At 47.6% G+C, this 12,901-nt stretch overlaps 1 protein-coding gene across 3 annotated transcripts in view; it reads right to left on the bottom strand.

The window, feature by feature from the left end:
* FBRS (fibrosin) overlaps nt 1-12,901 on the bottom strand; it is a 460,820-nt gene that overhangs the window by 275,826 nt on the left and 172,093 nt on the right. For all 3 annotated transcript variants that reach the window (XM_085618447.1, XM_085618449.1, XM_085618448.1), the window contains exons 3-4: nt 11,011-11,097; nt 9,081-9,116 (exon numbers count right to left, since the gene is read on the bottom strand). In XM_085618447.1, coding sequence (XP_085474573.1) covers nt 9,081-9,116; nt 11,011-11,097 — 123 coding nt within the window. The remainder of the gene's footprint in view (nt 1-9,080; nt 9,117-11,010; nt 11,098-12,901) is intronic.

The raw sequence follows: 12,901 nt of genomic DNA, 5'->3' as shown, positions 1-12,901 counted from the left end.
AATGCTAACTGCGCCCTGTCCACCGAACGGCGTAGGTCCCTCCTTATTAAAATTGACCCGAAACTCGGAGACCTGGCAGATTCGGAGGCGGGTGCCATTGCCCAAGGGGGACTGTTTGGAGAACCCTTCATTAACCAGCTGGGTAAATTGGTCAATACTTTTACCTTATTAGACAGGGCCCAATCCACTATCAAAAAAGTGTTTCCCCGTGTTTTTCGAGGGGCTGGTCGAGGGAGGGGCCACTCGACCGGTCGGCAGAATCACCAAGCCAACCAAAGAGGCCCTGCACAGTACCAAGATCAGTCCAAATTCAGGAATTTTTACCGCACAAGAAGACGCCGAGGAAAATGCAGAGGCTTCAGGGGAGGAGCGTCTAACGCAAACTCTGGTGATTGTTCTCCCTTCTTCCCCACAAAACATAGGGGGGCGGCTGGCCAGTTGTTACGAGGCATGGTTATCCATCATGCGCGACGTCTGGGTACTTCAGACGGTGAGGGGATTCCATATAGAATTAGTCGGGAACCTAGTACAACAGGTTCCTCCACGACCCATTCACTTTTCAATTCACAACGCAAATCTGGTGGACGAGGAAGTGGCTTCTCTTCTTCTCAAAGGCGCCATCTCGCTTACATCGCCCCATCCGCGCGGGTTTCTCAGCAACATCTTTTTGGTCGACAAGACCGATAGAGGCAAGCGCCCTGTCATAAATCTATGCGAGTTCAACGGGTGGTTAGTTTACCGCCATTTCAAGATGGAGGGCATTCACCTCCTTCGAGATGTCCTCCGCCCTCAAGATTGGATGGTCTGCTTGGACCTGAAGGACGCTGATCTCGTGGTCCCAATTTTTCAACCGCATCGCCGTTTTTTTCAGTTTGCCTGACGTCATCAGGTTTACGAATTCAATTCTCTCCCTTTCGGGCTCTCTTCAGCACCCTGGTGCTTTACCAAGGTGCTCAAGCCGGTGGTGGAGTTTCTAAGGGCTCGAGGTGTAAGATTGATCGTTTATCTAGACCTTCTCTTGATGGCGTCCTGTCCAAGTCTTTTGACGGATCAGCTTCAGATGATAGTGACTCTACTTCAGGATCTCGGTTTTGTGATCAATGGGAAAAAATCTCTCCTTCATACGGCTCAGTCCGTTACATTCTTGGGGTTCGTCATCGACTCCACCACCTCCACTCCAAGTTTGCCAACCAGAAAGCTTGCAAAGATTCACCACGAGTTGCGACGAGTTCTGGCCCAAACAGCGAGTGTCTCTTCGCCAGCTGGCTCGAGTGGTAGGGCTCCTGTCAGCTTGGATTCAGGCTATCTTTCCGGGCCCGCTCCACTACAGGGCCCTTCAGCGCCTCAAGGCGTATTTACTTCGGAAAGGGTATCCATACTCCCACAAGGTCAACTTGTCCGACGAAGCTCGGGACGAGATCCAATGGTGGTTAACACACATGGAAGCATGGAACGTAAGAGCGATCTTCGGTTCCGTTCCAGATTTGGTTATCGAATCGGACGCCAGCAGACACGGTTGGGGCGCGCGTTGCGGCGACCTTTCCACGGGGGGCTTGTGGTCTCCCGAAGAACAGAGATTACATATAAATTGTCTCGAGCTTCTGGCGGCCTCATTTGCCCTGAGATGCTGGACGAGATTCAGTGCAGTCGTATGTACTTCTCAAAATGGACAACGTTTCGGCAGTCCATTACATCAACCATCTAGGAGACACCAAGTCAAAGGCTCTCTCGGACCTAGCGGCAAGTTTCTGGTAACATTGCCTGGACAGTCACGTGTCGGTCACGGCGTAGTATCTGCCGGGCTGCGACAATGTGGAGGCAGATTTCCACTCAAGCCACTTCCGGGATTCCAGCCTTTGGAAGCTGGACGACTTGATCTTTGCGTCCCTCAACGACCTTTGGGGTCCGTTTACGGTGGATCTGTTTGCGTCCCGACTAGACCATCAACTCCCGGGGTTTTTCAGTTGAAGGCCCAATCCCAGGGCAGCGGCCATGGATGCGTTTCTCCAAGATTGGAGCAAAGAACGGGGTGATGCGTTCCCTCCTTTCGCGATGATCACCCGGTCAACAGCTCAAGTCCGCAGGCAGCAAGCAGAATTAGTCCTAATCACCCCACTTTGGAGGTCCCAAGTGTGGTTTCCAGTTCTCGTTCTTCTGGAACTTTAATGGGATTTTCCAATCCTACTCCGCCCGGTTTCCGGATCTTCAAGGATCCGAACGGCACTCCTCATGCTTTATTATCCACAAACTCGCTGTGGCTCATGGCGTGGAGGATTTCAGGGGTAGATGGCAAACCCCAGGCCTTTCGCGAGCAGCTGAGGAGCTCATCTAAAAAGCCTGGGAGGAAAGTACGGTTTAAAGATACAAGTCCGCGTGGGGCAGATGGTCCCGTTGGTTTTTGCGAAGGGGTCTCGATCCCTTGGTCGCTGACGTGGTCCACGTCGTGAATTTCTTGGTGCGACTTGCGTCAGACGGAATGGCCGATCGGTCTATTAACACTTTCAGGTCGGCCATTTCTTCTGGCCATGTCCCGGTGTGTGGCTCCCCTGTGGGGGGAACACCCTTTGGTTTGCAGACTCTTAAGAGGTATTCGTCTCTTTACCGCCGGAGCCGCGGTATTCGGCTTCATGGGATATTAATCAGGTCTTGAATCTTTTCCTTTCATGGCAACCTAATAGGTTTCTATCCCGTAAGGAGTTGTCAGCTAAACTCGCAATGCTCCTGTGCCTGGCGTCTTGCTGGCGGGTCTCTGATGTGCGGGCACGAGACATCTCTAGTCACATGTTCACTCCGGATGGGGTGACGTTTACCCTTTTATGCCGTACCAAGTACCACACGAGAGTCATCACTTATCCAGAATTTTTGGATTCTCTGAACCTTTGCGTGGTTCGCTGCCTCAAGGCATACGAGGAAATGACAGACGAGTACCGTCCTCCGGGAGAACAAATAGTTACTTACCGGTCGGTGTAGTTTTGCAGCTTGAAGATCTTTCTGGATTAACTATGCTGTGCATTATTCCGCGATCTGGTGGTTGGGTCCGGATTCGTAGTCTTTTGTTTTTTGTTTTTTTTGTGGCCCTGGTGGGCGTCGGCATCCCACCATTTGGTGTACCTCCCGTGACGTCGGCGTGCTTCCTGCAGAAGTCCCACCTTTGGGGCGCCATCTTCGGGTTCTTTTTTTCTTTCCTCTTTTTTTTAACTCTAGGCGTTAAGTAATTTCCTTATATGTATCCTTTCAGTTTTATCTTGTTAATTCAGTCTGTCCTTCCACTCTTTTTACTCCTGCCTCATCTTCCTGGCGGAGGTGGGTGGGTTCGCTAGTGAATCCAGAAAGATCTTCAAGCTGCAAAACTACACCGACAGGTAAGAAACTATTCGTTTTGCAGCGTGAATCTTTCTGGATTTACTATGCTGTGCATAGATTTTGTAGCGGTTTGTTATCTCTGTGGCGGCTGGGTGGAAGATGAGCGTTGGTCGTTGAATATATGTTGGAGCACCTTCTGTCCTACTTGTGCTTCCTTGTTCATCTGTATATCCACGCAGTAGTGCTTAGTGAACGTGTGCACCGAAGCCCATGTTGCCGCCAGGCATATGTCTTGAATGGGTGTATTTGCCAGAAAGGCGATTGTTGCTCCCTTCTTCCTTGTGGAGTGGGCCCGTGGCCCCTCGGATAGTTCTTGCCCCACCTGTTTGTGGCAGAATTGTATTGTTCGTGCAATCCATCGTGCGATGGTGCTTTTTGTCACTGGTCTACCCAGGAAGCTCGTTGCGAAGGACACAAAAAACTGCTTGGTTTTCCTGTGTTCTTTTGTCCTCTCGATGTAGTGCATCACCGCCCTTCTAGCGTCTAGAGTGTGCAGTGCCCTCTCTGCGCTTGTTGCTGGGTTCTGAAAGAAACTTGGTATTTGAATTGTTTGATTTATATGGAATGCTGACACCACCTTTGGCATGAAGTGTGGGTCCGTTCTCATTACGACTCTGTCCTCGTGTATCTGGATGTAGGGCTCTTGCGGCGTTAGCGCTTGCAGCTCGCTTACTCTGCGCAGTGAGGTTATTGCCACCAGAAAGGCTGTCTTCATTGTTAGCATTTGAAGGGAGGCCTTGTGAATGGGCTCAAAGGGCGCCTTCATAAGTTCCGTCAGGACTATGTTGAGGTTCCATGCCGGAGGCGGCATCCTCTTTGGTGGCGCTATTCTTTTTGCCCCTTCCAGGAATCTCTTTACTACCCGTGACGTAAAGAAGCTTCCTCCTGTCTCACCTCGTGTGTAAGCTACGATCGCCGCTAGGTGGACCCTCAGCGACGATCAGCATAGTTTCGCCTTTAGAAGGTGTGTGAGGTATCTGAGCACCGTTGATTCCTTTGTCAATTTATTTTGCAGTTTATTTTTGCTGCACCACATTGTGAACCTTTTCCACTTTTCCCCATAACATTTTCGTGTTGTTGGCCTCCTTGCCTCCCGCAGCACTCGCATAGAGCTTTGAGGTAGTTTAAGGTGTGCAAACTCTATGTCTTCAGGAGCCAAGCTGACAGTCCGAGGCTCTCTGGCTCTGGGTGTAGAACCTCTCCGTTCTGCATGGAGAGCAAGTCCTTTCTTTTTGCGAATTTGTGTGGAGGTCCCTGTGCCATCTCCACTATTTGTGAGTACCATGTCTGTCTTGCCCACTGTGGTGCCTCCAGGATCATTGTCATGTTGCTGGTCTTGCACTGGTTGAGTACCCTGTGTATCAGTGGTATTGGTGGAAAAGCGTATGCAAAAGGCCTTGACCAACTTATCCATAGGGCATTCCCCTGGGATTGTTTTTCTGGTTGTCTGGATGCAAAGTTTCGGCATTTTGCATTCAGGTGTGTTGCAAACAGGTCTATTGTCGGTGTACCCCACCTTTTGAATAGCCTTTGCATTTCCTGTCCATTGAGCTCCCACTCGTGGGATGCCGAGGTCTGCCTGCTGAGCCAATCGGCTTCCACATTGTCCTTCCCTGGTAGGTGTATCGCCAGCAGGTCTATTTTGAGTGGGATGGCCCACCTCCAAATCTCTTGTGCCAGAGTTGAAAGGGGGGGAACGATTGTGTTCCTCCCTGCTTGTTGATGTAGAACATTGTGGTAGTATTGTCAGTCTGTATCAAAACTTTTTGGTTGTATAGCTGCCTCTGGAAGGCCTTCAGGGCTAGCAGTACGGTCTTCAATTCCAGGTAGTTGATGTGTCTGACCGCATCTGCTGGAGTCTACAGACCCCTCACTCTGAGCTTGTTCATGTGCGCTCCCCATCCTATCTGGGATGCGTCTGTGGTAATGGTCACAGTTGGGTTTGGTGGTGTCAAGGGCTTTCCTATAGTTATGTTCTCCCTGTTCCACCATGCTATCTCCTCTTGCACTGCGTGCGTAACAACCACTAGATCCTCCCAACTTCCGTTTGCTTGTGACCATTGTTGTTGCAGCCATTCCTGGAACGGTCTCATGTGAAGCCGTACATTGGGGACTAGGTGAATGCACGACGCCATCATACCCATGATCTTGCTCGCTGTTCTCACTGTCAGAGCTCGCCCCTTCTGGTAGAGACGAGTCTCCTTTAGCAGGGCTATTGTTCTCCTGTCGCTGGGGATGACCGTTTTGTCTAAGGTGTTGATCTGCGCTCCCAGGAAGATCTTCACCTGTTCTGGTTCCATTGATGACTTCCCCCACAGTGTATCGAGAACCCCAGGTTTGTTAGTGTTCTTGTCACCCGCTCTGCGTGCTCCTCGCGAGTACTTGCTTTGATTAGCCAGTTGTCTAGGTAAGGATACATATGAATCCCTTCCCTCCGTAGGTACGCTGCTACTACTGCAAGGCATTTTGTGAAAACCCTTGGTGCGGACTTTAGCCCGAATGCCAGGGTTGTAAATTGGGAATGATCCTGGTTGATGTTGAACCTTAACAGGTTTTTGTGGCGCCTGTTCATCGGGATGCGCAGGTAGGCATGTGATTCCTATAGCCATCAGTCTGCTCGATGTCTCTGCCCCGTCCAAAGCTGTCTTAATGCATGAGTTTGCAATATTCTTCCCTTGCTCCACCAGATGGGAAGCTCTCTGCTGGTATTGCTCGGGGAGATGTTTGATTAGTTCTCCCATCTCGTTCCAGTGCTGGTACTGGTGCCTGTTCAATAGGGCATTGGAGTTCGCCATGCGCCAGTGCATTGCCGCATTTCTCTCAACCTTTCTCCCGGTGAGGTCCATCCTTCTGCTCTCCTTGTCGGGAGGCGGCCCTGAGGTTGCCGGTACATTGGCCCTTTTCCTGGCCGTGGACGCAATGATGGAGTCAGCTGTGACTGATCCTTTGATATATGGCGGGTCCTGTGAGGAGTGCTTGTATTTCTTCTCTGTTCTGGGAGGGATGGATCTGCAAGTTCCTGGGTCCTTGAACGCCTCCTTCCCTTGGTTCATTATGCTTTGGAGCATGGGGAGGAACTGGCTCCTAGTCTGGATGGGGAGCAGTGTTTAGAGTAGAAAATCTGCTTTCGGCTTCTCCTCGTCCAATTTCACGCCAAAAGCTGCTGCAGCGCTCTTGACTACCATGTTGTATGCCCCAATGTCGTCTGGCGGCGAAGGCCTCGAAGGATAGGTCTCCACGGGCTCTTCGGGATTTTCGGCGTCGATGTCCTGCCATCCAGCTCATGTGTCGTCGACGGCGCAGAGCCGTAGATCGACTGCTGCTCCTCTTCCTCATCTTCTCCCTCATAGTAGGGGGTCTTCTTCCTCCTCTTCAGGATCTCTCGACTGCTCTTCGGCGTCGAACTCTTCCTGTTCTTCGATCTCGACGACATCCGTCGACGGTTTCGTTGGGATTTTGAATTTTTTTCATCGATCTTCCTCGAAAGGATGCTCTCCATCTCCGCCTCGAGCCTTCTCTTTTTCTTCTCCATTTCGGAGGCATGTTCGGCGGCGAACGCTGGTCTTTTCGACGGAGCTTGCGTCGACGCGGCCTTCTCCTTTGTCGCCGAACGCCCCACCTCGTGGGCCTGCTTCGACGAACTCTGTTTCTCGGCGGCCTTCGGCACCTGGGAGTCATTCTCGAAGGATCCGCTGGGCCTTTCGTCCTTGGATCCACTCGCGGTCGTCGAAATTTTCGGCGCCGGTGTTCCTTTCGAGGACTTGGACTCTGTTTTTCGAGAGTCACTCAGATTTTTGGGGCCCTTTCGGGGGTTTCGTACTAGACGTGTCTCCTACCTTGTCAGGCGTTTTCTTATCAGTCTCTGCTACCGTGAAGACATCAGGTCCCTCGGCAATGTTGTCTTCATCGTCGGTAGAGAGGCCCAGTTCGTACAGCGACGGGGCCTTACCCTTGCCCTCCATGTTGAAGTTGGCTCTCCTCTGCCTTTCTCTCACCCGGAGTGTCTTCGACGTGAAGACGGAACAGGCGTTGCAGTCCTTGCTCTCGTGGTCGATCGGCAGGCAAAGGTTGCAGACCGGATGTTGGTCCTTCTGCGCGTATTTGTGGTGGCAATTACGGCAGAATTTAAAGGGTGTCTTGTCCATTGCGCTCACGAGTCTGAGTGCGCATTTTCGTAAGGGCGTCGAAGATTGAGGATCTCCTCCTTCGTCGTCCCGGCTGTATGCTCTTGCTCTCTGTAGTCTTCTATAATTTCTCCTTCGATGAAACTCGTGTATTTTTCTTCTTCCTTCGTTAAAAACTCTGGAGCTTCTCGATGACGATCCAGACCCAACGGCGGAAAAAAGAATCTGAAGATGGCGCCCCAAAGGTGGGACTTCCGCAGGAAGCACGCCGACGTCACGGGAGGTACACTAAATGGGACGTCGGCGCCCACCTGGGCTACAAAAAAAAAAAAAAAAAAAGACTACGAATCCGGACCCAACCACCAGATCGCGGAATAATGCACAGCATAGTGAATCCAGAAAGATTCACGCTGCAAAACGTCAGCTTCTCATTGTGCTCCGGAAACCCTTTAGGGCGGTTTCCTCACCCACCATTGCCAGATGGGTTTGTTGGGTGATGCAAGAAGCAGGCATTAGCCTCAGACACTTTGGTGGGCATTCTGCAAGAGGAGCCATGGCATCTAAGGCGTTTGGTCTGGGTGCTCGCTTGGAGAATATCCTCAATGCGGCGGACTGGTCCTCAGATTCCACCTTTAAGCGTTTTTACTTCAAGCCAATTCTAAATATGGCTCATCTGGTTGTGGGCAAGCTTTAAACAAGCATAATCCTCGCCTCCAGTCCTGACATAGAATGAAAAATTTCCTAGCTATCGTAACGGAAAGTTTCAATTCTATTAAGGACTCTGAGGAGAGGATTATCCCGCCCTATGCTCTTGGAAGAAATCCCTCCCCGTATGGAAGTAGGTATGTTTTCTCTTCTCTTCATTCCTATGTCGGAAGATGTTGTGGTTTGATGTTCTATTGAATTGATGGAAATGATTGACTATAATGTATTCTTACCTGAAATAATGATACTTAGGGTGGTAGTTTACTCTGGTAATGCTTCCTTGTTTGTTGCAGGTTCGGATACCCAAAAACAGGATTCCTGAAGACGATACTTTGGCTGTCTTCGCGCTCCGAAAGGGGAGGACAGGAAACTAACAAAGGACGATATGGATCCTGAGAGGCCCTGATTGGACGTTGTCGCTTTCTTGTGATTGGTTGTTTACACATTGTGATCGACTACTTTTTTCCCCTATGGTTCATGGGAAACGTAGTCTTTGTTAGTTTTCTTTCAACGCTGCTGTATGAATAAAGTGAAGAAAGAAGGCATAATCCTCGCCTCAGAGTCCTTAATAAAATAGAAACTTTATGTTACGATAGCTAGGAAATTTTTCATTCACCACTAATCCTTTATGGGTTCCGGAGTAGCGTGCTACTTGCAGAAAAAGCGATTCACTGCCTCGTCAGGGGTAGTAAGCGCTATATAAATGCAATTACACCACAATACAATCGGACCGTCGTCACACTCCACCGCCCCTCCATTGAACATTAAAACAATCCTTTAATAACATTCTCACTTATCAGAGGGCTAAACTAACCAATACCCCACCCAGGACAATTACAGGTGGGTGGCAGAATGAAAGGACCAGTGAACAGAAGTAAATGCACTTACGACATATCCAGTTTCCAGGTAGGAATGACCAGAAGCCTGCAAAAGAAAGAAAAAGCAACAAACATTGGTAAATGCATTAGGTTTCATCTATGTGATTAATAATAAGCTGTTCGTGCAGGCAAAACCTAAAAACAAAGATATCAGACTTGATATCCAAGCAGATGTGATAAAAAAAAAGCTTATAAACTATAATAAAAAAAAATCAACAAAAATAAATAAATCAGACTGGATATCTAAGTTGACTACTGGTACTACTCACTCTGTTCAGTACTCGAGCAACATAAAACCTGAAGAGTAAAATGTATGCAAGCCATTTTTTTTGTATTCAATTAACTTCACACGGCTCATGCAGGCACTTGAACTGCCCAAAAACAAAGTCATGAAATAGAGTTTGAGAACTTAAGCCCACATAGAATGTAGTGAAATCAAATGAATACTCCTCGGTGGGGTCATGATGAAAAGAGCAGGAATGTAAAAGCTGTTTCAATGCATGCAGCCAGGGAAAGTTAAAACAAGCATTTGCAATGCAATAGGTCTCGCATTACTGAAAGTTTGAGCTATTGGCGTTGCATCATTATATGCAACGCCAGTAGCTCAAACTTTAACTACTGCTAGACCTATTGCATTGCAAATGCTTGCCGTTTTTTCGCCCCATCTTAGAGCCCCTGCATCTCCACTCTGCCTATGCTTGGAGAGTTACCCCTCCCCCACCACATTTTTTTTTCTTAGCCCCTGCCCTCCCCCGAAATTTGTCACTAGTTTCACCTCTGGTATTTACAGAGTCAGGGTTTACCTCATTTGCATAGGGCCAAAGCACTAGCCTGTGGAATTGAGGGAACACCCCTTTAGGATTCAGCCTTTGGTACATGTGTGCCGAGACATTCAGTATTACAGTAGCGGACGCACGTCTGTAATAAAAGCCTGGGTACCCTGGGGGGTGCACAATGCACTCGCACTGTCTGTTACACGATAACACCCTCTAGACACTTATTGTAATACAGACCCTAACAGGGATAGAAATAGACCCGAGTAGGATAAGAAATTGACTGCCAAATAACAGCGAAAAAGTTAGAAAGAGGGGAAAAAAAATTAAGAAACCAACGTAAGCCAGCAGTTTTTAAAGAAAAAACAGACATTACTGTCAGGGCGGGAGCTTGACCCAATGACGTACAGCCAGAAACACACTATCCTCCGCAGTGAAAACATATTAAAAATATCCTTTACAAAAACATGTGCCCACAAGGACCAACGATTAGGTTCTCTTTTGTAAAGTCTTCAGATGTCATGCCCGCTGCAAGTGTAATTAACAAGCGGCACTGAAAGCGATCGCTTTTGCGATCGCTATTTTAAAATAAAAAAAAAAAAACACGCCCGCTAGTGGTGCGCGCCACAGCGAGCCATATGTTTTCAATTATCGTGCCCGTGTCTGGGCACGATAATTGAAACCACATGGGCTTTGGTGCGCTTAACAGACACCAACAGGCCATGGGCGGAGCAATGCGCCTGCCTTTGGCCTACTGCGTGCTCTGTTTAAAAAAAAAACCCGCACTCAAAGCCCAATAGCGGAACCCAAAAGGAAAAGCACACACACGAGCGTGTGCGATTCCAGGGTCCGTTTTCAAACCCCGGACAAAAGGGCTCTCGCCTGCGCGAGCAGTTCTGCGCTCTGCAAAGCAGGGCGCGAGCCCTATAAAAAATATTTTTAAAAAGTTCACAACAACGGACGGAAACAGTAATTTGACAACGGGAAGTGAAAACAGCCCACTTCTAATATATATTAGATACAAGAGAAACCTAAAAAGGATAAAGAGGAAAGTAACTAAATCATTAAATATTCATGCTCAGGAAGAACTTGTCCCAAAGCAAAACAGAGAATATAGCAAGTTTTCCACACTCAAGAGAAAGAGAAACTGCAAAACTTAATACTCACATCACTTCCAACTTCGAAGGACTCACTTCTTTTTGCAATTTTTCTTTCAGCTTTTCCAGTTTCACTCTCACTTTCCACCCATTTCACCTACAAAACCAAGATTAAGTTAAATTTGGGCCAAAAGAGTCACTGGTCAACAAGAGACAAACATCACAAAGCCCAACTAAGAGTGTACTGGTTATTTATAAAGTTCAGCAATGCTGCACCTTCTTGCCATTGTTTGGAACATTCACACTTCAAACTTTAAATAATATATTTCAGACTGGTCATACCAATGCAGTAACCAGCTAAGTGGACTATGATCTTAATAAATACTTTAAAGGGACCTGAAGAGCGGTTCAAGCTAGTAGCATACTGAAAATGAAACTGCACAGCTCTGTCTCGAACACCTCTTTATCCATCACACTGCTAAGTAGTGCGTCCCAAAATGTAATAGCCAATCCTGGGTGGTCAGCACGCCCAAAAAAAGAAACACTTCAACAATAGGATCAAAACAAAGAACACATTTCCCACCACACTCCTCAGTCTTCCATGCAACTCATGTAGACAAGCATTTCAGTGCACTACATAAAGTTAGTGATTGCTATATAAATGCTGTTCTGTAATGCAATATTATGGTGATTAGGGTCTACTAGAGTACGAACAACTATGTTTTTAATTCTTTCCTGATTTGATATGGGGAAGTGGCGGTAGGTCGGCTGGAATTTCAGAGTCCACCAAGGAAGCTCTCTCACCTGACTTGAATTTTCAGGTTCAAGGGCTATTTAACAGGAGCAAATCAGAAGATCTTTGGGTGCATTTGGGTGCATTCAGTTTAAACTCAGTTGCTAAGAAATTGCGAGAAGCCTTCAGGATTGTCTTTATCACAATTCTTATCAATATAAACAATCCTTTTATGAATAGCGAGCCTTTGAAGCAGATGGAAGGTTATGGAAATATGACTTTTTGTCCCACGATCAGATTGGCTTGCATTTTTGTATTAAGTTGGAGATGAGCCAGAAAATGTTCTGCTGTGCTCAGATATAAGCTACAGCCCTAACCCTGCCTGGATTAAAAACCTTCACTGGCATCTAGGATGGAATATTGCAAATTGAAAAATGAAAGAACAGGTCAAAGTAGCTTTAGCAATACAAAGCAGTCCCTTGAAACTGCAGCTGCTAAGAGCTACAATGGAAGCTGTTCATTTATTACAATGTTGAAGGAGACGGGCAGAGGTAAATTGAGTAGAGTAGTCACCCAAGAGGAAAGGCCATTCAAACATATTTTAGACAGGAGAATTGCTGTGAGAAGGACCTCTGCCTTGGCAGGACTGTGCTATAATAAGTTACTAGACAACCACCACGGCACTAAAGCGAGGGAAGACACCAGTGATCGATTTTTCTGGCTGTGAGAGGGAGTCACAATGAGCACCGAAAGTGTATCGTCTTCATACATGTAGAATTCAACTCTCCAGGAGTACTGTTAACTGTTGCATACAAATGTTAAATAGCCAAGGCAAGAGGATGCACCCCTGCGACAACTCCCATTTCAAAGTGCACGGTGACAACAAAAATTAAGTGCACACAACCTGTGTTACCATCTTAAGGAAGAATATAGGCCAATTCAAGACCTTTCCTTGGGAACGGATGTTTATCTATGTTTAGATGCGGAGATTATGAATGCATTCTAAGCTGCTACAAATAAACCAACTGTACCTTTAACTCCATCCTTAAAACATCAAGGAAAAACAATACAACTAATTCCGTACTACAGCCCAAGCGAAAGCCTGATTGGCTGTACCCAAGATACAATGAGCCTACATTAGATTTTGTAAATGGTAACCAACTGGTCTTTTGAGGATTCTTGGAGACTGAATTGGGTTTATTAAGCAAGCAGCGATTACAGGGCTTTC

The sequence above is a fragment of the Triturus cristatus genome, chromosome 7 (genome assembly GCF_964204655.1).
Source record: "Triturus cristatus chromosome 7, aTriCri1.1, whole genome shotgun sequence".
NCBI lineage: Eukaryota > Metazoa > Chordata > Amphibia > Caudata > Salamandridae > Triturus > Triturus cristatus.
This window is presented reverse-complemented; position numbering and strand designations above follow the sequence as displayed.